This window comes from Salvelinus alpinus, chromosome 10 (genome assembly GCF_045679555.1).
Source record: "Salvelinus alpinus chromosome 10, SLU_Salpinus.1, whole genome shotgun sequence".
Lineage (NCBI taxonomy): Eukaryota > Metazoa > Chordata > Actinopteri > Salmoniformes > Salmonidae > Salvelinus > Salvelinus alpinus.
Window position 1 is genome coordinate 66,481,502 of NC_092095.1, and position 24,043 is coordinate 66,505,544.

The following is a 24,043-nucleotide window of genomic DNA, read 5'->3' on the forward strand; positions in this document are numbered from 1 at the left end:
GCTACCACTATTTCGGGGCCCTCTGTCTCTCTTGAATATTCATTCTACTAATACAAGTGTCAACATAGCCAATGAAAAGCATCGTCAACTAGGTTGGTTGGTGGCCGACCTACTTGTGGCGATGGACTGTCAAATTTCAGTCTGCAAGATGTAATTATCTAACTCGGGTGAGAAACAAAGCTCCATTTTGTAATTCTTTAAACATTGTATTGCATTCAATGTCGACGATCCTGTTGCACGTACGGTAGACCTATAACTACTGACCGTACGGTAGACCTATAACTACTGACCGTACGGTAGACCTATAACTACTGACCGTACGGTAGACCTATAACTACTGACCGTACGGTAGACCTATAACTACTGACCGTAGGGTAGACCTATAACTACTGAACGTCTTGACTGTAACTCATTGCTGCATGTTTGGTATTTTGATTGATATGTTAGCTTGGGTGTTTTATTGAGAGGCAATTTTGTTGACTACAAAACGTGTTATGCCCCTGACAAAAAAAGTGGAATATTTCATAACAACGTGAACAACATTATAATGAAATATTATTTAAACTTATAAATCAAATGAAAATAATGCATGTCATGCACTCATAGAAAATATAGTCCAGTAGGCCTAGTTACAGAAAACCTGTGGCCGCGACCAATTTACTTCCGTCATTTAATATGCCACCAACACAGTGAGAATGTTCGTTTGTACAGACGTTATGTACGCCGATGCCTAACACCTTATATATAGACTATCTACGTATCCGGTGTAAGCCTATAAACGTGTTGGCAATCAGAACGCTGTTTTTATAGTCGAGGAACAAAATATTTTTAACACATGGCGTTTATGTAGGCCCTGGGTCTGTCTTGTGAAAATGTTATACTATTTTATCAGGCTATACAGCATAGAATATGCCTATACCCTTTACATGTGAATTAAGTATATCATAATTGTGTGTGTGTGTGTGTGTGTGTGTGTGTGTGTGTGTGTGTGTGTGTGTGTGTGTGTGTGTGTGTGTGTGTGTGTGTGTGTGTGTGCGTGCGTGTGTGCGTGCGTGCGTGCGTGCGTGTGTGGTGAGAATCCATGAGATACATTCTCTCGATTACACTAATTTATTAGTTGCTCGCGCATTTAAACATTTCATTTGACTCAGGTTGACCGTACGGTAGACTTACTTCCTATTAACTATAGGAAGTAAGTGAAACCAACCTTACATTTACGACACTCATTTGATTGCTATAGTCTTGATATAGGATTTGATTTTAATTTTGTTAGTCATTTAATCATAAATATTGCATGAGTTTTAGGCATATGTATTGCACGTCGAGGAGGACATTATAACGCGGTTACGCACAAGGCAAACGCTATCAATCTTGGTTCTGTTTCAATGCCAGAACATTCAGGTTAGGCGTTTGACTGTAGTCTACATGATGTGTCAGAATGATCTCTTGAAAGTCAACAATTGAGAGGAGACAGATTGCACCCAGATATTGTGATCGATCGGCCAATGTCAATTGTTGACATTCCAGACATTTTTGGATCACCTGCTCAAAAGTGAGGAGCTCAATTTTGATTAGCGTGAAAGCCGTCCATGTGCAGTGTTACAAAGGCCAATGACTGATGTTGAATGGATATACAGTATAATAGCTTCTGATACCTCCTCCATTATATCGTAATAGCATCTGATACCTCCTCTCTCGCACCCTGTCAAACGAAGTCTCCGTATACTCCCTCTCTCGTATCATCTATAGCATAACCAACGGTCCGATATTTGGTTACCTTGCTGCTTCCACTATTCGTTTAGCCCATCTATGACTCCGGTAGTAAAGATAAAGTAACATTCTAACTTCATCTCCTCTGGAAAGCAAGGAATAAATTAACAAACGTGGACTCTTGAGTTGTGCTGCCTGTCGTCCATCCCCTCGAGCGCATTATAGGCGGTTCAATCTAGGAGCTCCGACAGTGAGGTCTCTCTCTCTCCGCCCCCTTCACACACAAACAAACACGCAAGCAAGCACACAGAGCGTATTTCCTGTATCTGCCTTATCTATCGTCCTCTCGCTCGCGCTCTGTCAAGCTGCTTTGCTATCACACTCAAGTAGAGCGCGGAGGAGAACCATCGAGCTCCGAGTGACGGATATCCGACTTCTGCTCCCCGAAACATCCCCAAGTCCAGCCCTGGATTCAATACTTATCATCAATGGACAGAGCTTTCTACCCAACCAGGCGAGGTACAGACACCACGTAAACAGTGAGTAAAACTTGTTCACCTACTCTTTTATTATGAGCTTCACCTTTTCAGTCAGCTTTAGCCTACTTTACCAACATTACAAATACAAATAAAAGTATTAGGTGTCAGTTTATAACAATGATAATAACAATAATGGTCCAAGGCTTAATTATAATAGTAATAGTAATATTTTAAAGGATACAAATTCTATTAATTAATGATCGTTAATATTAGGCCCAATACAATGTACATTTAATCATTGGTCGTGCGTCTAGCCTGAATAATTGGCTAAAATTGGCTAAAATAATAGCCTAAATGGGTGAAGAATAAAAATTATAAGCAAGGTGTCAATGTTTTGGCGATAATTTAGCGTAAATAATGCTCTATCATTAGGTTACCATATAATAACTATTATTAGCTATGATAGTAATATTTGGTTTGGATTATATTATCTCATATTTAGATTTTTCATGTAGCCTAACACCTTTAGATTTCAGATCAAAATAAATGTAGATGATACACTTTATTGTTAATGTGGAATGTATAAACAGCTTTACTACTGACAATTATTATAATTATAATAATTATTATACTTTTATAAGTGTGTTCGTTCTGATTTAAATCATTACGCAAAACAAAGACGAACTCACTGTGTTGACTGCAAAATATATTTAGCACGGGTTAGTATCAGGTCGAGCCTATATCAATTTTACATTTTCCATGCTAATTCATTTAGGACAATTTATCACATTGCGTACCTAGCTATCCAACATGCATTATCTTAGTGAAATTAGTTTCGTTTTGGAGTTTGAAAATGTAGTGCTACTGACTTATTACTCTACTTTTAGAGTTTTATTTCAACTTTTAATTTATACAAGTAAAAGGCGTAGTGTCCCGAGTCAAACCATTGGCCATAGGTCTAGCCTATAGACCTACTTTTTGATTGAGACGTTGACGTATCAATACTTTTCCATGTGTATATTCTCAACTGCATTTAAATGTTTTATCAGAAACACGTCACGGGTCAAATTCAGGAATTTTAGCGCGTTTCAATGTTCATATGTTGAAGACAAACGAATGAGCAACCGGACTGAGCAACCTGTCTTGCACCATAAGGTGAATAAATAATCACCCTACCCTGCATAAATGTCTTTCATTAAAAAAAGTCAGCTAAAATGAAACATTTATAAGCTGGCCTAATGAGTGGACAGGGCACATTTTTTGCTCAAACGTTTTTACAGCGAGAGAAAGAGCAGCGTTGCTCTCATCAAGACGAAGCCTATTGTCCCCAAAAATGTCAACAGCAGTAATGTAGAGCTTTCTGTCCATTTCTCTCTCCCCAAATAAAAACTTCAGGGCTTGACTATTTAAAAAAAATGACTGATTGAAATGACTGAATGAAATGCCCCCTTACCATTTTCCTACTTTAACGTTATTTGAAATCTATGTAATACAGTACATGCAAAAGCTAGGCCTCTTACCATGGGTGTGTCTCCCTCATTAAGCATACAGTTAAATGGTTCATTCAAATAAAATCCTATTTTTATTAATCACGTGCTTCATAAACAATAGGTGTAGACTAACAGTGAAATTCCTACTTAAGGCTCTTCCCAACAATGCAGAGAACAAGAAAATAGACAAATAATAGAAAAGTAAAAGATGTAATAAGACTGTAAATAATAATACATTCACAATGAGTAATGATAACTTGGCTACAGTGCATTTGGAAATTATTCAGACCCCTTGACTTTTTCCACATTTTGTTACGTTACAGCCTTATTCTAAAATTGATTAAATTGTTTTTCCCCCTCATCAATCTACACACAATACCACACGATGACAAAAAAAAAATGGAAATATGACATTTATATAAATATTCAGACCCTTTACTCAGTACTTTGTTGAAGCACCTTTGGCAGCGATTACAGCAATTACAGCCTTGTCTTGGATATGATGCTACAAGCTTGGCACAGCTATTTTCAGGTCTCTCCAGAGATGTTCGATCGGGTTCAAGTCCGGGCTCTGGATGGGCCACTCAAGAACATCAGGGACTCCTGCGTTGTCACTCCTGCGTTGTCTTGGCTGTGTGCTTAGAGTTTTTGTCCGGTTGGAAGGTGAACATTCTTCCCATTCTGAGGTCCTGAGCACTCTGGAGCAGGTTTTCATCAAAGATCTCTCTGTACTTTGCTCCGTTCATCTTTGCCTTGATCCTGACAAGCCTCCCAGTCCCTGCCGCTGAAAGACATCCCTACAGCATGATGCTGCCACCACCATGCTTCTCCGTAGGGATGGTACCAGGTTTCCTCCAGAATTGACACTTGGCATTCAGGCCAAATAGTTTAATCTTGGTTTCGTCAGTCCAGAGAATCTTTTTTCTCATGGTCTGAGAGTCCTTTAGATGCCTTTTGGCAAACTCCAAGCGGGCTGTCATGTACCTTTTACTGAGGAGTGGCTTCTGTCTGGCCACTCTAACATAAAGGCCTGATTGGTGGAGTGCTGCAGAGATGGTTGTCCTTTCTGGAAGGTTCTCCCATCTCCACAGAGGAACTCTGGTGCTCTGTCAGAGTGACCATCGGGTTCTTGGTCACCTCCCTGACCAAGGCCCTTCTCCCCCGATTTCTCAGTTTGGTGGGGCTGCCAGCTCTAGGAGGAGTCTTGGTGGTTCCAAACTTCTTCCATTTAAGAATGATGGAAGCCACGTGTTCTTGGGGAACTTCAATGCTGCCACACATATGTGCCTTGACACAATCCTGTCTCGGAGCTCAAAGGCCAATTCCTTCCACCTCATGGCTTGGTTTTTGCTCTGACATGCACTGTCAACTCTGGGAGCTTATATAGACAGGTGTGTGCCTTTCCAAATCATGTCCAATCAATTGAATTTACCACAGGTGGACTCCAATCAAGTTTTAGAAACATCTCAAGGATGATCAATGGAAACAGGATGCACCTGAGCTCAATTTCGAGTCTTATGGCAAAGGGTCTGAATACTTCTGTAAATAAGATATTTCTGGTTCAATAAATTAGCAAAAATTAGCAAAAAACTGTTTTTACTTTGTCATTATAGGGTATTACATGTAGATTGATGAGAAAATGTTTATATTTAATCCATTTTAGAGTAAGGCTGTTACGTAACAAAATGTGGAAAAAGAGGAATGGGTCTGAATACTTTCTGAATGCACAGTATACACACGGGGTATCAGTGCCAAGTCTATGTGCAGGTGTACAAGGTCATTTAGTTAGATATGTACATATACCTAGGATTAAGTGACTGATAATAAACAGTAGCAGCATACCGTATGTGATGAGACAAAAATGTTAGTGGAAAAAGCTTCAATGCAGATAGTCCAGGTAGCTGTTTGGTTAACTATTTAACTAACTATATATTTAGCTGTCTTGTTTAGCAGTGTCATGGCTAGGGGATAGAAGCTGTTCAGGGACCTGTTGGTAACAGACTTGGTGCATCGGTACCGCTTGCCATGCAGTAGCAGAGAGAACAGTCTATGACTTGGGTGGCAGGAGTCCTTGACAATTTTTAGGGCCTTCCTCTGACACCACCTGGTATTGAGGTCCTGGATAGCAGGGAGCTCGGTCACAGTAACGTACTGGGCAGTACGCACAACCCTCTGTAGCGCCTTGTGGTCGGATGCCAAGCAGTTACCATACCAAGCGGTGATGCAGCCAGTCAAGATACTCTCAATGGTGCAGCTGTAGAACTGAGGATCTGAGGGCCCATGACAAATATTTTCAGCCTCCTGAGGGGAAGAGGCCTTGTTGTACTCATAGTGCGGCGCACAATTTGCCCAGCATCGTCTGGGTTTGGTCAGGGGGGCTTTACTTAACTCATTGCACTCTAGCCACTTTTTGTGGAGGGCCGGGCGCCTGCAGGCTGACCTTGGTCGTCGGTTGAATGGTGTTTCCTCCGACACATTGGTGCGGCTGGTTTTAGGGTTAAGCGGGCGGGTGTTAAGAAGCGCGGTTTGGTGGGACATGTTTCGGAGGACACTCGACCTTCGCCTCCCGAGCCCGTTGGGGATTTGCAGAGATGAGACAAGATCAAAATCGGGGTGAAAAAAGGGCACAAAAAATGACATTGCGTCATCTGTGGATCTGTTGGGGCAGTATGTGAATTGGAATGGGTCCCGGGTGAGTGGGATTAAGGTGTTGATGTGAGCCATGACCAACCTTTCAAAGCATTTCAGGAATACAGATGTGAGTGCTTTGGGGCGATAGTCATTTAGACAGGTTACCTTGGCGTTCTTGGGCACAGGGACTATGGTGGGCTGCTTGAAACATGTAGGTATTACAGACTGGGTCAGGGGGAGGTTCAAAATGTCAGTGAAGACACTTGCCAGCTGGTCAGTGCACGCTCGGACTACACGTCTTGGTAATCCGTCTGGCCCTGCGGCCTTGTGAATGTTAACCTGTTTAAAGGTCTTGCTCACATCGGTTACGGAGAGCGTTATCACACAGTCGTCCTGAACAGCTGGTGCTCTAATGCATGGTTCAGTGTTGCTTGCCTCGAAGCGAACATAGAAGGCATACAGCTCGTCTGGTATGCTCGTGTCACTGGGCAGCTCACAGCTGGGTTTCCCTTTGTAATCTGGGATAGTTTTCTAGCCCTGCCATATCCAACGAGCGCCAGAGCTGGTGTAATACTGTAGGATTTGATCTTAGTGTATTGACACTTTGCCAGTGTGATGGTTCGTCGGAGGTCGTAGCGGGATTTCGTATAAGTGTCCCGATTAGTGTCCCACTTCTTGAAAGCGGTGCTCTAGCCTTTAGCTCAGTGTGGATGTTGGCTGTAATCCATGTCTTCTGGTTGGGATAAACTTATTAAGGAAGCCGATGACTGGTGTGGTAAAATCCTGAATGTTATCGGATGAATCCCAGAACATATTCCAGTCTGTACAAGTGAAACAGTCCTGTAGTTTAGCATTCGCTTTATCGGACCACTTCGCACTGGTACTTCCTGTTTGAGTTTTTACTTGTAAACATGAAACCTTAGGATAGAGTTATGGTCAGATTTGCCAAATGGAGAAAGATGGAGAGCCTTGTATGCATTTCTGTGTTTTGAGTGAAGCTGATCTAGAATTCTGTCAACCCTAGTTGTACAGGGGACATGCTGGTAAAAATGTGGTAAAACGGATTTCAGTTTCCCTGCATTAAAATGACCGGCCACTAGGAGCACCCCCTCTGAATGTGCATTTTCTTGTTTGCTTATGGCGCTATACAGCTCGTTGAGTGTGGTCTTAGTGCCAGCATCGGTTTGTGGTGGTAAATAGACAGCTATGAAAAATATAGATGAAAACTCTCATGGGAAATAGTATGGTTTACAGCTTATCCTGAGGTATTCTAACTCAGGCGAGAAAAAAACTCAAGACTTCCTTAACGTCAGAGATTGCGCACCATCTGTTGTTAACAAAGAGACACAGGTAGAAGCTTTCAGTTTTCAGAATGAATGGGTATGGGCGGGCAGTAGGCCTAGTTAATAAAAACATGCTTTGGTGTGGTAGGTTTGATTAAATTCCATCAATTGGCTCCATGTTTGAGTTAAAGTTTGAGTTGAAACAAGTTATCAAACTAGCATTGAAAGGTATTTTGAAGAGAAAATAATTGATTGGTACTTTAATAAAATATGGCTAATGCATGGCTTATGCAGTACTGGGTGTTCACAGTGAATGGTATGACTGTGTGTTACTATGTTGACCCTGTGTTGTCTAGTACATTTGGCATCCATGTGAGTGTGAGTGTAGTATACTGTAGTGAGTGTAGTTGCTCTAGTGAGTGTAGTATACTGTAGTGAGTGTAGTTGCTCTAGTGAGTGTAGTATACTGTAGTGAGTGTAGTATACTGTAGTGAGTGTAGTTGCTCTAGTGAGTGTAGTATACTGTGGTGAGTGTAGTATACTGTAGTGAGTGTAGTATACTGTAGTGAGTGTAGTTGCTCTAGTGAGTGTAGTATACTGTAGTGAGTGTAGTATACTGTAGTGAGTGTAGTTGCTCTAGTGAGTGTAGTATACTGTAGTGAGTGTAGTATACTGTAGTGAGTGTAGTTGCTCTAGTGAGTGTAGTATACTGTAGTGAGTGTAGTATACTGTAGTGAGTGTAGTATACTGTAGTGAGTGTAGTATACTGTAGTGAGTGTAGTATACTGTAGTGAGTGTAGTATGCTGTAGTGAGTGTAGTTGCTCTAGTGAGTGTAGTATAGTGAGTGTAGTATACTGTAGTGAGTGTAGTATACTGAAGTGAGTGTAGTATACTGTAGTGAGTGTAGTATACTGTAGTGAGTGTAGTATACTGTAGTGAGTGTAGTATGCTGTAGTGAGTGTAGTATACTGTAGTGAGTGTAGTATACTGTAGTGAGTGTAGTATAGTGAGTGTAGTATACTGTAGTGAGTGTAGTATAGTGAGTGTAGTATACTGTAGTGAGTGTAGTATACTGTAGTGAGTGTTGTATACTGTAGTTAGTGTAGTATACTGTAGTGAGTGTAGTATACTGTAGTGAGTGTAGTATACTGTAGTGAGTGTAGTATACTGTAGTGAGTGTAGTATACTGTAGTGAGTGTAGTATGCTGTAGTGAGTGTAGTTGCTCTAGTGAGTGTAGTATACTGTAGTGAGTGTAGTATACTATAGTGAGTGCAGTATACTGTAGTGAGTGTAGTTGCTCTAGTGAGTGTAGTATACTGTAGTGAGTGTAGTATACTGTAGTGAGTGTAGTATACTGTAGTGAGTGTAGTATACTGTAGTGAGTGCAGTATACTGTAGTGAGTGTAGTATGCTGTAGTGAGTGTAGTTGCTCTAGTGAGTGTAGTATAGTGAGTGTAGTATACTGTAGTGAGTGTAGTATACTGTAGTTAGTGTAGTATAATGTAGTGAGTGCAGTATACTGTAGTGAGTGTAATATACTGTAGTGAGTGTAGTATACTGTAGTGAGTGTAGTATACTGTAGTGAGTGTAGTTGCTCTAGTGAGTGTAGTATACTGTAGTGAGTGTAGTATACTGTAGTGAGTGTAGTATACTGTGGTGAGTGTAGTATACTGTAGTCAGTGTAGTATACTGTAGTGAGTGTAGTATACTGTAGTGAGTGTAGTTGCTCTAGTGAGTGTAGTATACTGTAGTGAGTGTAGTATACTGTAGTGAGTGCAGTATGCTGTAGTGAGTGTAGTTGCTGTAGTGAGTGTAGTTGCTCTAGTGAGTGTAGTATACTGTAGTGAGTGTAGTTGCTCTAGTGAGTGTAGTATACTATAGTTAGTGTAGTATACTGTAGTGAGTGTAGTATGCTGTAGTGAGTGTAGTATACTGTAGTGAGTGTAGTATCCTGTAGTGAGTGTAGTATACTGTAGTGAGTGTAGTATACTGTAGTGAGTGTAGTATACTGTAGTGAGTGTAGTATCCTGTAGTGAGTGTAGTATACTATAGTTAGTGTAGTATACTGTAGTGAGTGTAGTTGCTCCAGTGTGTGGTCTCTATGTGTCTGTACAGTCTCCCAGTGTTGTATACTTGTGGTTTCTGTGTGTCTGTATGTGTTTATATTGAGAATGCATGGCCTTCATGAGGCCAGGGTCACAGTAGAAGTCTGTGTAAAGGTTCAAACCGGAACCTTTTTGTGACGGGAGCAGTTCCTTTTTTAAACATTTTTAATAAGATATTGTCGAGGTGGCATCAGATTAGAGGCATGACTTATTTGAGGCGTGGCTTCCAGATTTTTTGGTCACTTGTTAGCATAAATGCCATTCCTGTTAATCATGTTAAGTTTGTACACAGCAAATTATAATGTTCCTTGAATATTTATGCATGTTACATATTGTAATATAATAATAACATTAACATTGCTGATTACATAGAGTAATAAAGTGGTAACTATTCCAACTTTGGAATTTGCATAGGCTCTTGAGAAAGTCCTGCACCTCGTTTAGCCTCATTGAAGCTACAAAACGGTCAGTGTTCAACCTTAACATGTGACGGCAATACAACAGAACAGATGAACAACAATGACATTTACTCTAACGGGGACCATAAAAGATCTATCTTAAAGCCACGCCCCTACTAAGCCACACCTCCACTACAGGGTGTCATTAAAGGTTCCTCCAAGAACCCCTCAACTAACCGAAGGTACAAATATGAAGCATTGACTAGAAATGGTTCCTTGAGGATCTCCAACGTTCCTCAAGTCACTAATTCTAAGAGCGTACAGCATAATCTTTATTATTGTTATTATTATTATTATTCTTATTATTGTCATTATTATTGTTATTGTTATTATCATTATTGTTATTATTGTTATTATTATTGTTATTGTTATTATCATTATTGTTATTATTATTATTGTTATTATTATTGTTATTATTATTATTGTTATTATTATTGTTATTATTATTGTTATTATTACTGTTGTTGTTATTATCATTATTGTTATTATTATTATTATTATTGTTATTATCATTACTGTTATTCTTATTATTCTTAATATTGTTATTATTATTATCATTATTGTTATTATTATGATTATTATTGTTATTATTATGATTATTATTGTTCTTATTATTATTATCATTATTGTTATTGTCATTATTATTATTATCATCATCGTTATAATTATTATTATTAATATTATTGTTATTATTATTGTTATTATCATTATTATCTTTAATAACAACAAGAAGAGGAAGGAACAACACCTAATAGACACTTGAAAATAAGAAATAGAAACATATATCATGTTAAATCTGAGTCTTTTAAAACCCCTTTTCTGTATGGTCCTTTTCATCACCAGACCATAAACATCACGTAGTGGTGCATTGTTCACTTCTTATCAGTTACATCAGTCATATATTTCAACAGTCTCAATGACCGAGTAGCTGTAAACAGTCTAAGAGAGCATGTTGACGGCGTTGATATACGGAGAGATCGAGCCTAATGCGTTGTGAACGTTCCATCATCCTCCGAGCTCTTGGAATATTCAGACATAATACTCTCAATGAGGGGTTTGTATACAGCAACTCTTTTGTACAGGACTTTTCTGTTTGGTTACTCAGCCCCTGGATGCATTCCAAATGGCACCCTATACCCTATAGTGTTCTAGGTTTGACCAGAGCCTATATAGGGAATAGAGTGCCATTTGTGACACAGCCCTTGTTCTGATCTAGTTGTGTGGATCAAAGCTGGAGGGCACTGCTGTGTGATGTCATCAGATGTTATCAGGAGGAGATCTGATGTACTGATAGACAGCCATCCATTCAATCAGTCTGACAACTGGCCACTGGACAAACTCACAGGATAGGACTGGTGTGATGAGAGGCGAAGTGAAGAGCTGTGAACACTGAAGTGTGTGTGTGTGTATGTGTCAGAGAGAGAGAGAGAGACCTATGTTGGCAGGGGTAGAGACACCCAACACATATCCCTCCCCTTCATACATGTCTGGTAATAATTTCTCCCTGTTAATGACTCTGGGTGCAGAGATGACGGGGGGGGGCGGGGGGGTGTTTAATCCTGTGTCTGTCTTTCCCAAATCCCATGTAGACGTGTTTATCAGAAGCAGATCTGCAATTCTCGGGGGGGATAGAGTGTTTAGTCAATAGCTGTTAAGATTTATAAGCTTTTAATTACACAATGCTCTCCAATCAGGCCTAGCCCTCCCATAGTAGGTTAGCTCCCAGGGATCTGGTCCCATAGCATGATGTCTGGTGGCTAGACCAGTGAGGTAGAGACCAGGGATCTGGTCACATAGCATGATGTCTGGTGGCTAGACCAGTGAGGTAGAGACCAGGGATCTGGTCACATAGCATGATGTCTGGTGGCTAGACCAGTGAGGTAGAGACCAGGGATCTGGTCACATAGCATGATGTCTGGTGGCTAGACCAGTGAGGTAGAGACCAGGGATCTGGTCCCATAGCATGATGTCTGGTGGCTGGACCAGTGAGGTAGAGACCAGGGATCTGGTCCCATGGCATGATGTCTGGTGGCTGGACCAGTGAGGTAGAGACCAGGGATCTGGTCCCATAGTATGATGTGTGGTGGCTGGACCAGTGAGGTAGAGACCAGGGATCTGGTCCCATAGTATGATGTCTGGTGGCTGGACCAGTGAGGTAGAGACCAGGGATCTGGTCCCATAGTATGATGTCTGGTGGCTGGACCAGTGAGGTAGAGACCAGGGATCTGGTCCCATAGCATGATGTGTGGTGGCTGGACCAGTGAGGTAGAGACCAGGGATCTGGTCCCATAGCATGATGTGTGGTGGCTGGACCAGTGAGGTAGAGACCAGGGATCTGGTCCCATAGCATGATGTCTGGTGGCTGGACCAGTGAGGTAGAGACCAGGAATCTGGTCCCAAAGCATGATGTGCGGTTCTGGACCAGAGAGGTAGAGACCAGACAAGGGGTCTGTGGTTCTGGACCAGAGAGGGAGAGACCAGACAAGGGGTCTGTGGTTCTGGACCAGAGAGGGAGAGACCAGACAAGGGGTCTGTGGTTCTGGACCAGAGAGGGAGAGACCCGGGGTGGGGAAATAACCTGAGACAGCACTGTACAGTTCAGGTCAACATGATAGTGTGAAAATGGTATTAGACTGCTGCCTCCTATCACCCAGGTCCCTATGACATGTTGTGGCTGGATCCCCTCACTGTCAGGCCTAGGATTCCTCAGATCACCCAGGTCCCTATGATATGTTGTGGCTGGATCCCCTCACTGTCAGGCCTAGGATGCCTCAGATCACCCAGGTCCCTATGACATGTTGTGGCTGGATCCCCTCACTGTCAGGCCTAGGATGCCTCAGATCACCCAGGTCCCTATGATATGTTGTGGCTGGATCCCCTCACTGTCAGGCCTAGGATGCCTCAGATCACCCAGGTCCCTATGATATGTTGTGGCTGGATCCCCTCACTGTCAGGCCTAGGATGCCTCAGATCACCCAGGTCCCTATGATATGTTGTGGCTGGATCCCCTCACTGTCAGGCCTAGGATGCCTCAGATCACCCAGGTCCCTATGATATGTTGTGGCTGGATCCCCTCACTGTCAGGCCTAGGATGCCTCAGATCACCCAGGTCCCTATGATATGTTGTGGCTGGATCCCCTCACTGTCAGGCCTAGTATGCCTCAGATCACCCAGGTCCCTATGATATGTTGTGGCTGGATCCCCTCACTGTCAGGCCTAGTATGCCTCAGATCACCCAGGTCCCTATGATATGTTGTGGCTGGATCCCCTCACTGTCAGGCCTAGGATGCCTCAGATCACCCAGGTCCCTATGATATGTTGTGGCTGGATCCCCTCACTGTCAGCCCTAGGATGCCTCAGCTATGCAGTCCTATGGGAAAGAAAGAAAGTGACTGGTCTTTCCAGTTAAACAGAGGGAGAGGCAGCTCGGGTTCTTCCGGATTACATTATTTTGTTTGTGTTGGAAGCCTCTTTTTAAAGGCTGTTATTAATTTGGCATGTGCGTTTTATTGTCATCATGTGCTGCTTTCAGAATGGGTTAATTATCATGCCAGGGGAAACCACAGATTGTGAAACAAACACATCAGATTGCATGACAGATAGCCCCTTTACGTCTAGAGGGTGGTGGCAGACTGCAGTTCGAACCCATGTCTCCTGCACACTATGAGACTGTGTTAGCCCGCTGAGCTGAAGCCAGATAGGCAGCAGACTGCTCCTGCTTCTATAATAGTTGTGTGGCAAAGTCCGACAGCCAATGGAAGTCGTCAGATCTCAGACACGGTGACTCAAGGTTCCTAGCCACCTCCGTCCGCTAGAGGAAGCAGCTACTTTAGCTCAGAAGTTCTTGCTTTGGAGCCAAGATGGTTGCTCATGAATTAGGAACCTTTATGTCTTGAAAGTAGTGCATCAAGTTATAGCCTGTTGTTATAAATAACTTTGCCTGAAAAGCCAACTATCACCCCCTTGATTGGTGGCATAGCCTTTTGGTCAAACCGTAGACCTGGCTATACATACTGTATCATCTCTGGCGACAGACAGGGCGGCAGGTAGCCTTGTGGTTAGAGCGTTGGTCCAGTAACTGAAAAGTTGTTGGTTCAAATCCCAGAGGTGAAAAAATAATCTGTTGATGTGCCCCTGAGCAAGGCACTTAACCCTGATTGCTCCTGTAAGTCACTCTGGAGCAGAGTGTCTGCTAAAGGACTGACATGTAAATTGACAGGCCTACCTAGCATGAGATTTGGTTATGTATGGAGTGCTGTGTAGATGACTATAGAGTCTGATAGCAGTCAGTCATATTATTTACAGTAAAGAGCCTGGTGATTTCCACCAGATGCTGGGTTTCTGTTTGTTTGTTGTGGTCTGCTTTTTCTGCTCTCGTCATCTGTAAATAAAAAGTAATGTCTTCAGTATGGGAGGGTTGATGGGTACAGGGAGGAAATGACCACAGCACTCACGCCTTCAACACAACATGAAGGGATGAAGGGGTCAGCTCAGTGGGAGAGTTTGATACAGATGAAGGGGTCAGCTCAGTGGGAGAGTTTGATACAGATGAAGGGGTCAGCTCAGTGTGAGAGTTTGATACAGATGAAGGGGTCAGCTCAGTGTGAGAGTTTGATACAGATGAAGGGGTCAGCTCAGTGTGAGAGTTTGATACAGATGAAGGGGTCAGCTCAGTGTGAGAGTTTGATACAGATGAAGGGGTCAGCTCAGTGTGAGAGTTTGATACAGATGAAGGGTCAGCTCAGTGTGAGAGTTTGATACAGATGAAGGGGTCAGCTCAGTGTGAGAGTTTGATACAGATGAAGGGGTCAGCTCAGTGTGAGAGTGTGATACAGATGAAGGGGTCAGCTCAGTGTGAGAGTGTGATACAGATGAAGGGGTCAGCTCAGTGTGAGAGTTTGATACAGATGAAGGGGTCAGCTCAGTGTGAGAGTTTGATACAGATGAAGGGGTCAGAGGTCAGCTCAGGGAGAGTTTGATACAGATGAAGGGGTCAGGGGTCAGCTCAGTGTGAGAGTTTAATACAGATGAAGGGGTCAGCTCAGTGTGAGAGTTTGATACAGATGAAGGGGTCAGCTCAGTGTGAGAGTTTGATACAGATGAAGGGGTCAGAGGTCAGCTCAGGGAGAGTTTGATACAGATGAAGGGGTCAGAGGTCAGCTCAGTGAGAGTTTGATACAGATGAAGGGGTCAGAGGTCAGCTCAGGGAGAGTTTGATACAGATGAAGGGGTCAGAGGTCAGCTCAGTGTGAGAGTTTGATACAGATGAAGGGGTCAGAGGTCAGCTCAGTGTGAGAGTTTGATACAGATGAAGGGGTCAGAGGTCAGCTCAGTGTCAGAGTTTGATACAGATGAAGGGGTCAGGGGTCAGCTCAGTGGGAGAGTTTGATACAGATGAAGGGTTTCATTTCAAAACGCTATTTATCCATTTTCAGAAATGTTGAGAAATTAGCTTTTATTGTTTAAAGAAATGATGAAACAGATTGCTGTTTTTTCACTATCTCATATTGGCATGGGGTTGTTCAAAAACACACATGTATTTGTTTAAAATCTATCACTTGATGTTTTAATTTCAGAGAGACAAATAATGAAATAGTTTTGCTAAATGCTACAATATCCACCTGACTCTCAGAGTAAGTAGTACTGCTAGGTTTTACATTGAAATGTACACTTTTCTTTTACATTTGTGACATCAATATATTTTTTTACAATAATAATTCAACATAGTCATATGAGATCTGTATGTAAAACATTTACATTTGACATTTTAGTCATTTAGCATATGCTCTTATCCAGAGTGACTTACAGTAGGTGCATTCATCTTAAGATAGCTAGGTGAGACAACCACATACAGTATCACAGTCAAATGAACAGGATACATACATTTGATTCCAGCTAAACAACAGATATATATAGCACAACGGGACCAATGGAATCATCCCAAAAGTGCAAATCAATTGACCCAATGCCTCTGTTCAAACGCTCAACATATCTGAAAGAAATCAGATACTATTTAAACCCTGATCTGATTTGAAAGAGTCTCCACAATGTCAACACCAGTAAGATATAGATAGCTGCCTGTAGACTCCTACTAGATCAGCTAAGTTTAGTGGAGGGTACACTGATCCTAGTTCAGCGCCTATGTTCAAGGGTCACTTCGTCCTAAAGAACAAATGCCTCCTCTATTTTCTCTCTCCTTCTCTCTCTCTCTCTCTCTCTCTCTCTCTCTCTCTCTCTCTCTCTCTCTCTCTCTCTTTCTCTCTCTCTCTCTCTCTCTCTTCTCTCTTCTCTCACTCTCTCTCTCTCCCTCTCCCTCTCCCTCTCTCTCTCTCTCTCTCTCTCTCTCTCTCTCTCTCTCTCTCTCTCTCTCTCTCTCTCTCTCTCTCTCTCTCTCTCTCTCTCTCTCTCTCTCTCTCTCTCTCTCTCTCTTCCCTGTCTGCAGGTCCATACGCTCTGTTGGGAGTCCCTCCTGGAGGTTGGAGGGGGATGGAGCGTGGTGGTACTGAGAGACCCTGTCTGCGGGACAGTCCCGAGCAGAGAGGGGACAGCCCGGACACCTGCGCCTCCCCGCCGGGCAAGATGAGCCGTCTGGAGGTCAACGGGAGCCCCACGGGTCCCCGCACGCGCCTCAACGGCACCCCGTTACGGCCCCTCGGAGGTAGGGGAACACACAGAGGAACACATACACAAGCAGACACACACACAGTCTTGCGCAGCTAATTTTGTGGGGACATACAATTCAGTACCATTCAAAGTCCTATTTTCCCTAACCCTTAACCCTAACCCTAACCTTAACCCTAGCCATAAACCTAATTCTAACCCTAACACTAATTCTAACCTTAACCCTAAACCCCCCAGAAATAGCATTTTACCTTGTGGGGACCAACAAAATGTCCCCAGTTGGTCAAACTTTTGTTCATTTACTAGTTAAACACGTCCACTCACACACAGACAGACGGACGGACAGACAGACAGAGAGACTGTCACGCCCTGACATTAGAGAGCCTTTTTTATTCTCTATTTGGTTAGGTCAGGGTGTGACTTGGGTGGGCAAATCTATGTTTCTATTTCTTTGTTGGCCTAGTATGGTTCCCAATCAGAGGCAGCTGTTTATCGTTGTCTCTGATTGGGGATCATACTTAGGCAGCCCTTTTCCCCACCTTAGATTGTGGGATCTTGTTTTTTTGTAGTGCCTGTGAGCACTCCAGTCGTTACGTCTCGTTTGCTGTTTATTGTTTTTTGTGGTGAGTTTCATTTAAATAAACATGTGGAACTCTATGCACGCTGCGCCTTGGTCCGCTCATTTCAACCAACGTGACAGAGACACATATTTCCCTCAGATTACACAGATCCACAAAGAATTCCAAAACAAACCCGATTTTGATAAACTCCCATATCTACTGGGTGAAATACCACAGTGTGCCATCACAGCAGTAAGATTTGTGACCTGTTGCCACAAAAAAAGGTCAACCAGTGAAGAACAAACACCATTGTAAATACAACCCATATTTATGCTTTTTTATTTTCCCTTGTGTACTTTAACCATTTGTACATTGTTACAACACTGGATATAGACATACTATGACATTTGTAATGTCTTTATTCTTTTGAAACTTCTGTGAGTGTAATGTTTACTGTTAATTTTTATTGTTTATTTCACTTTTGTATATTATCTACCTCACTTGCTTTGGCAATGTTAACATATGTTTCCCATGCCAATAAAGCCCCTTGAATTGAATTGAATTGAGTTGAGAGAGACTGAGAGAGAGAGAGAGAGAGAGAGAGACAGAGAGAGAGACAGAGAGAGACCGAGATAAGAGTGAGACAGACAGAGACAGAGACAGACAGAGACAGACAGACAGACAGACAGACAGACAGACAGACAGACAGACAGACAGACAGACAGACAGACAGACAGACAGACAGACAGACAGAAGAGAAGAGAGAAGGATTCCTCCTCATAGCCATGGCTTTCTGCTAGTGTTAATGAGGGAGCTGTCTTTGAACTGGGGGATATCAGCCTCTCTGTTTAAAACCACAGCATGGCGGTGTGGAATGGGCCACACACATGCTATCCTAACACTATAGTCCAGAGAGCAGTTTATGTATAGTGTATGTTCACTCGTAGGGACATATACACACACACTTCCACAAATGCGTGCGTACACACACACACACACACACACACACACACACACACACACACACACACACACACACACACACACACACACACACACACACACACACACACACACACACACACACACACCCACCCACTCCCTAGCTGAGTTATTGGGATATAGCGTGCCTGATGAGACTTGGTTTCCTGGAGTTCATTTGTCGTTGTGCTGTCAGTAGCTTGATTGATTCCTCCAAATTACTACTCCTTAAGGATTAGCTGAGTATGATGGAGGGTTTCAGTCTTGGAAAAGTCAGTTTCATGACTAATGCAAATTATACAATTATTCACTGGTCTCTTTTTTTAATCTGTGAAAGACATCATTCTGATGTCCTTAATTTGTTATGAGTGGTTCAGAAAATGACTTTATGCAAGACATTGATATGTGCTGTGTGTCAGTGCTTAGTAGTTAAGAGCGTTGGGACAATAACCGAAAGGTCACTGGTTCAAATCCCAAAGTAGACTAAGTGATGAATGTGTCGATGTGCCCTTCAGCAAGGCACTTAGCCTTAATTGCTCTGGATAAGTGTCTGCTAAATGATGATAAGTTATTGAGTAATAACTGAGCTAATCTTCTAGCCCTCCCTCTGTGTTCATATCAAGCCCAGGTTGTATTGGATTCATCATTTCGTTCTTACTGTAATGGAGAAGGTTGTTTATTGTCACTCAGTCCTCTCTCTTTCTTTCTCTCCCCTCCTGTCTCCCTGTCTCTATCTCGCTCTCTCTCGCTCTCCCCACTTCTCCCCTCTCTCTCTCCCTGTCTCTCTCTCTCCCCCTCCTCCTGTCTCCTGTCTCTATCTCTCTCTCCATCCTCCACCTCTCTCTCTCTCTCTCTCTCTCTCTCTTTCTCCCCCTCCTCCTGTCTCCTGTCTCTATCTCTCTCTCCATCCTCCACCTCTCTCTCTCTCTCTCTCTCTCTCTCTCTCTCTCTCTCTCTCTCTCTAGGTCTGATGATCCCTGTGTACTGTGTAGTGGAGCAGGTAGATGGGGTCGTGTCTGGGGGTGTGGTCTCTGACGGGGATGGGCGTGGTGACAGACATGCTGAGTTTGTGTTGGTTCGTAAGGACATCCTCTTCACCCAGCTGGTGGAGACAGCCCTCGTGGCCCTGGGCTACTCCCACAACTCAGCCGTGCAGGCGAGAGGTGAGTCAGATAGGACAGGAGTGTGTGTGCGAGGGTGTGTGTGTGTGTGTGTGTGTGGGGGGGGGGGGGGGGGGGTAGGTGTGTGTTTGGGTAGGTGTGTGCCTGTGAGAGGGTCAGAGAATTATCCTTTCTGAAAGAGCTGATCACAAACCTCCTTTTAAATGTTTGCCGTCATGTGTTTGTCACTTAATCTGCTACTGGCAATACAGTGATCCCTCGCCACTTCGCTGTTCACTTATCGCGGATTCGCTATTTCGCGGATTTTCATAATGCATTTTTTTTTTTTTTTTGGTTCATTGTGCTCTGCATTCTGATTCGCTAAAAACTCACTCCCGCTTCTTGTATCAAAACATGCTACGAATTGTGCTATCATTTTGTCGTCTCGTGCAGTTATGTGTACGTACATAAAACAGCTTGGCAAATTTACATTAAGTTGGCCAAATTATCTTGTAATTTCGAACATCTCCTAAACCCATAATGTCGACGAAACGGCCTACACGTGAGTCACTGTATTTGTATACATGTAATAGTTGCTAATTGTAAAAAAAAAAAAAAATCTATTTCGCGGATTTCACTTATCGCGGGTCATTTTCGGAACGTAACCCCCGCGATAAACGAGGGATTACTGTATTACAAAACACACTTCATTTTGTGATTCAGTGATGAGAAACACACTATGATTCTTGCTCGTGTAAAGCTGGTACAAGTTACAAAAGGAACGCAATTTACGTGCGACCTAAAGCAAGAACAGTCACACCAAGGCTGCTTCCAACCCTCCACAACAGTAAAACAGTCACACCAAGGCTGCTTCCAACAGTAAAACAGTCACACCAAGGCTGCTTCCACAGTAAAACAGTCACACAAAGGCTGCTTCCAACAGTAAAACAGTCACACCAAGGCTGCTTCCAACCCTCCACAACAGTAAAACAGTCACACCAAGGCTGCTTCCAACCCTCCACAACAGTAAAACAGTCACACCAAGGCTGCTTCCAACAGTAAAACAGTCCCACCAAGGCTGCTTCCAACCCTCCACAACAGTAAAACAGTCACACCAAGGCTGCTTCCAACCCTCCACAACAGTAAAACAGTCACACCAAGGCTGCTTCCAACCCTCCACAACAGTAAAACAGTCACACCAAGGCTGCTTCCAACAGTAAAACAGTCACACCAAGGCTGCTTCCACAGTAAAACAGTCACACAAAGGCTGCTTCCAACAGCAAAACAGTCACACCAAGGCTGCTTCCAACCCTCTACAACAGTAAAACAGTCACACCAAGGCTGCTTCCAACAGTAAAACAGTCACACCAAGGCTGCTTCCAACCCTTCACAACAGTAAAACAGTCACACCAAGGCTGCTTCCAACAGTAAAACAGTCACACCAAGGCTGCTTCCACAGTAAAACAGTCACACAAAGGCTGCTTCCAACCCTCCACAACAGTAAAACAGTCACACCAAGGCTGCTTCCAACAGTAAAACAGTCACACCAAGGCTGCTTCCAACAGTAAAACAGTCACACCAAGGCTGCTTCCAACCCTCCACAACAGTAAAACAGTCACACCAAGGCTGCTTCCAACCCTCCACAACAGTAAAACAGTCACACCAAGGCTGCTTCCAACCCTCCACAACAGTAAAACAGTCACACCAAGGCTGCTTCCAACCCTCCACAACAGTAAAACAGTCCCACCAAGGCTGCTTCCAACCCTCCACAACAGTAAAACAGTCACACCAAGGCTGCTTCCAACCCTCCACAACAGTAAAACAGTCACACCAAGGCTGTTTTCAACCCTCCACAACAGTAAAACAGTCACACCAAGGCTGCTTCCAACCCTCCACAACAGTAAAACAGTCACACCAAGGCTGCTTCCAACCCTCCACAACAGTAAAACAGTCACACCAAGGCTGCTTACAACAGTAAAACAGTCCCACCAAGGCTGCTTCCAACCCTCCACAACAGTAAAACAGTCACACCAAGGCTGCTTCCAACCCTCCACAACAGTAAAACAGTCACACCAAGGCTGCTTCCAACCCTCCACAACAGTAAAACAGTCACACCAAGGCTGCTTACAACCCTCCACAACAGTAAAACAGTCACACCAAGGCTGCTTCCAACAGTAAAACAGTCACACCAAGGCTGCTTCCAACCCTTCACAACAGTAAAACAGTCACACCAAGGCTGCTTCCAACAGTAAAACAGTCACACCAAGGCTGCTTCCACAGTAAAACAATCACTCAAAGGCTGCTTCCAACCCTCCACAACAGTAAGACAGTCACACCAAGGCTGCTTCCAACAGTAAAACAGTCACACCAAGGCTGCTTCCAACAGTAAAACAGTCACACCAAGGCTGCTTCCAACCCTCCACAACAGTAAAACAGTCACACCAAGGCTACTTCCAACCCTCCACAACAGTAAAACAGTCACACCAAGGCTGCTTCCAACCCTCCACAACAGTAAAACAGTCACACCAAGGCTGCTTCCAACCCTCCACAACAGTAAAACAGTCCCACCAAGGCTGCTTCCAACCCTCCACAACAGTAAAACAGTCACACCAAGGCTGCTTCCAACCCTCCACAACAGTAAAACAGTCACACCAAGGCTGCTTCCAACCCTCCACAACAGTAAAACAGTCACACCAAGGCTGCTTCCAACCCTCCACAACAGTAAAACAGTCACACCAAGGCTGCTTCCAACAGTAAAACAGTCCCACCAAGGCTGCTTCCAACCCTCCACAACAGTAAAACAGTCACACCAAGGCTGCTTCCAACCCTCCACAACAGTAAAACAGTCACACCAAGGCTGCTTCCAACCCTCCACAACAGTAAAACAGTAACACCAAGGCTGCTTCCAACCCTCCACAACAGTAAAATAGTCACACCAAGGCTGCTTCCAACAGTAAAACAGTCACACCAAGGCTGCTTCCAACCCTTCACAACAGTAAAACAGTCACACCAAGGTTGCTTCCAACAGTAAAACAGTCACACCAAGGCTGCTTCCACAGTAAAACAGTCACACAAAGGCTGCTTCCAACCCTCCACAACAGTAAAACAGTCACACCAAGGTTGCTTCCAACAGTAAAACAGTCACACCAAGGCTGCTTCCAACAGTAAAACAGTCACACCAAGGCTGCTTCCAACAGTAAAACAGTCACACCAAGGCTGCTTCCAACCCTCCACAACAGTAAAACAGTCACACCAAGGCTGCTTCCAACCCTCCACAACAGTAAAACAGTCACACCAAGGCTGCTTCCAACCCTCCACAACAGTAAAACAGTCACACCAAGGCTGCTTCCAACCCTCCACAACAGTAAAACAGTCACACCACGGCTGCTTCCAACCCTCCACAACAGTAAAACAGTCAAACCACGTAAAGCCAAACATTGCTACAGGACAGAATAAATAAAGACCAATGACTGAAATAAATACCTTGCCGGTCAACCCCAAAGACGACTACAGACCAAACAACAGAGACAAAACCGTTCCACATTCCAACCCCGTAAACACAGGCCCTAAATCTGGCAACGTGAAACCAGTTACTAAACCTGGCAACGCCCTCGACTCACTCCGCTCCTCCCAAATGGATACGTTTTGTTATTTGAAATAAGCTTTTATGTTAAATGATTAAATTCTGGTTGAAATCTTTCATTTTTTCCCTCTGTGTAAACAAAATGACACAGGTAATTTTTTAACACGTGACATTGAGCTGGTCGGCAGGTCATTTCAACACGTGACATTGAGCTGGTCGGCAGGTCATTTCAACACGTGACATTGAGCTGGTCGGCAGGTCATTTAAACACGTGACATTGAGCTGGTCGGCAGGTCATTTCAACACGTGACATTGAGCTGGTCGGCAGGTCATTTCAACACGTGACATTGAGCTGGTCGGCAGGTCATTACAACACGTTACATTGAGCTGGTCGGCAGGTCATTACAACATGTGACATTGACCTGGTCGGCAGGTCATTACAACATGTGACATTGAGCTGGTCGGCAGGTCATTACAACATGTGACATTGAGCTGGTCGACAGGTCATTACAACATGTGACATTGAGCTGGTCGGCAGGTCATTACAACATGTGACATTGACCTGGTCGGCAGGTCATTACAACATGTGACATTGAGCTGGTCGGCAGGTCATTACAACATGTGACATTGAGCTGGTCGGCAGGTCATTACAACATGTGACATTGAGCTGGTCGGCAGGTCATTACAACATGTGACATTGAGCTGGTCGGCAGGTCATTACAACATGTGACATTGAGCTGGTCGGCAGGTCATTACAACATGTGACATTGAGCTGGTCGGCAGGTCATTACAACATGTGACATTGAGCTGGTCGGCAGGTCATTACAACATGTGACATTGAGCTGGTCGGCAGGTCATTACAACATGTGACATTGAGCTGGTCGGCAGGTCATTACAACATGTGACATTGAGCTGGTCGGCAGGTCATTACAACATGTGACATTGAGCTGGTCGGCAGGTCATTACAACATGTGACATTGAGCTGGTCGGCAGGTCATTACAACATGTGACATTGAGCTGGTCGGCAGTTCATTACAACA

General features: G+C 43.6%; 1 protein-coding gene across 2 annotated transcripts in view; it reads left to right on the top strand.

Annotated features, from left to right (window-relative positions):
* The first annotated feature begins 2,117 nt into the window (after positions 1-2,117).
* LOC139532655 (DNA-binding protein SATB2-like) overlaps positions 2,118-24,043 on the top strand; it is a 52,013-nt gene continuing 30,087 nt past the window's right edge. For both annotated transcript variants that reach the window (XM_071330557.1, XM_071330558.1), the window contains exons 1-3: positions 2,118-2,249; positions 16,601-16,816; positions 19,286-19,483. In XM_071330557.1, the coding sequence (XP_071186658.1) occupies positions 16,645-16,816; positions 19,286-19,483 (370 nt within the window). In that variant the 5' untranslated portion in view covers positions 2,118-2,249; positions 16,601-16,644. The remainder of the gene's footprint in view (positions 2,250-16,600; positions 16,817-19,285; positions 19,484-24,043) is intronic.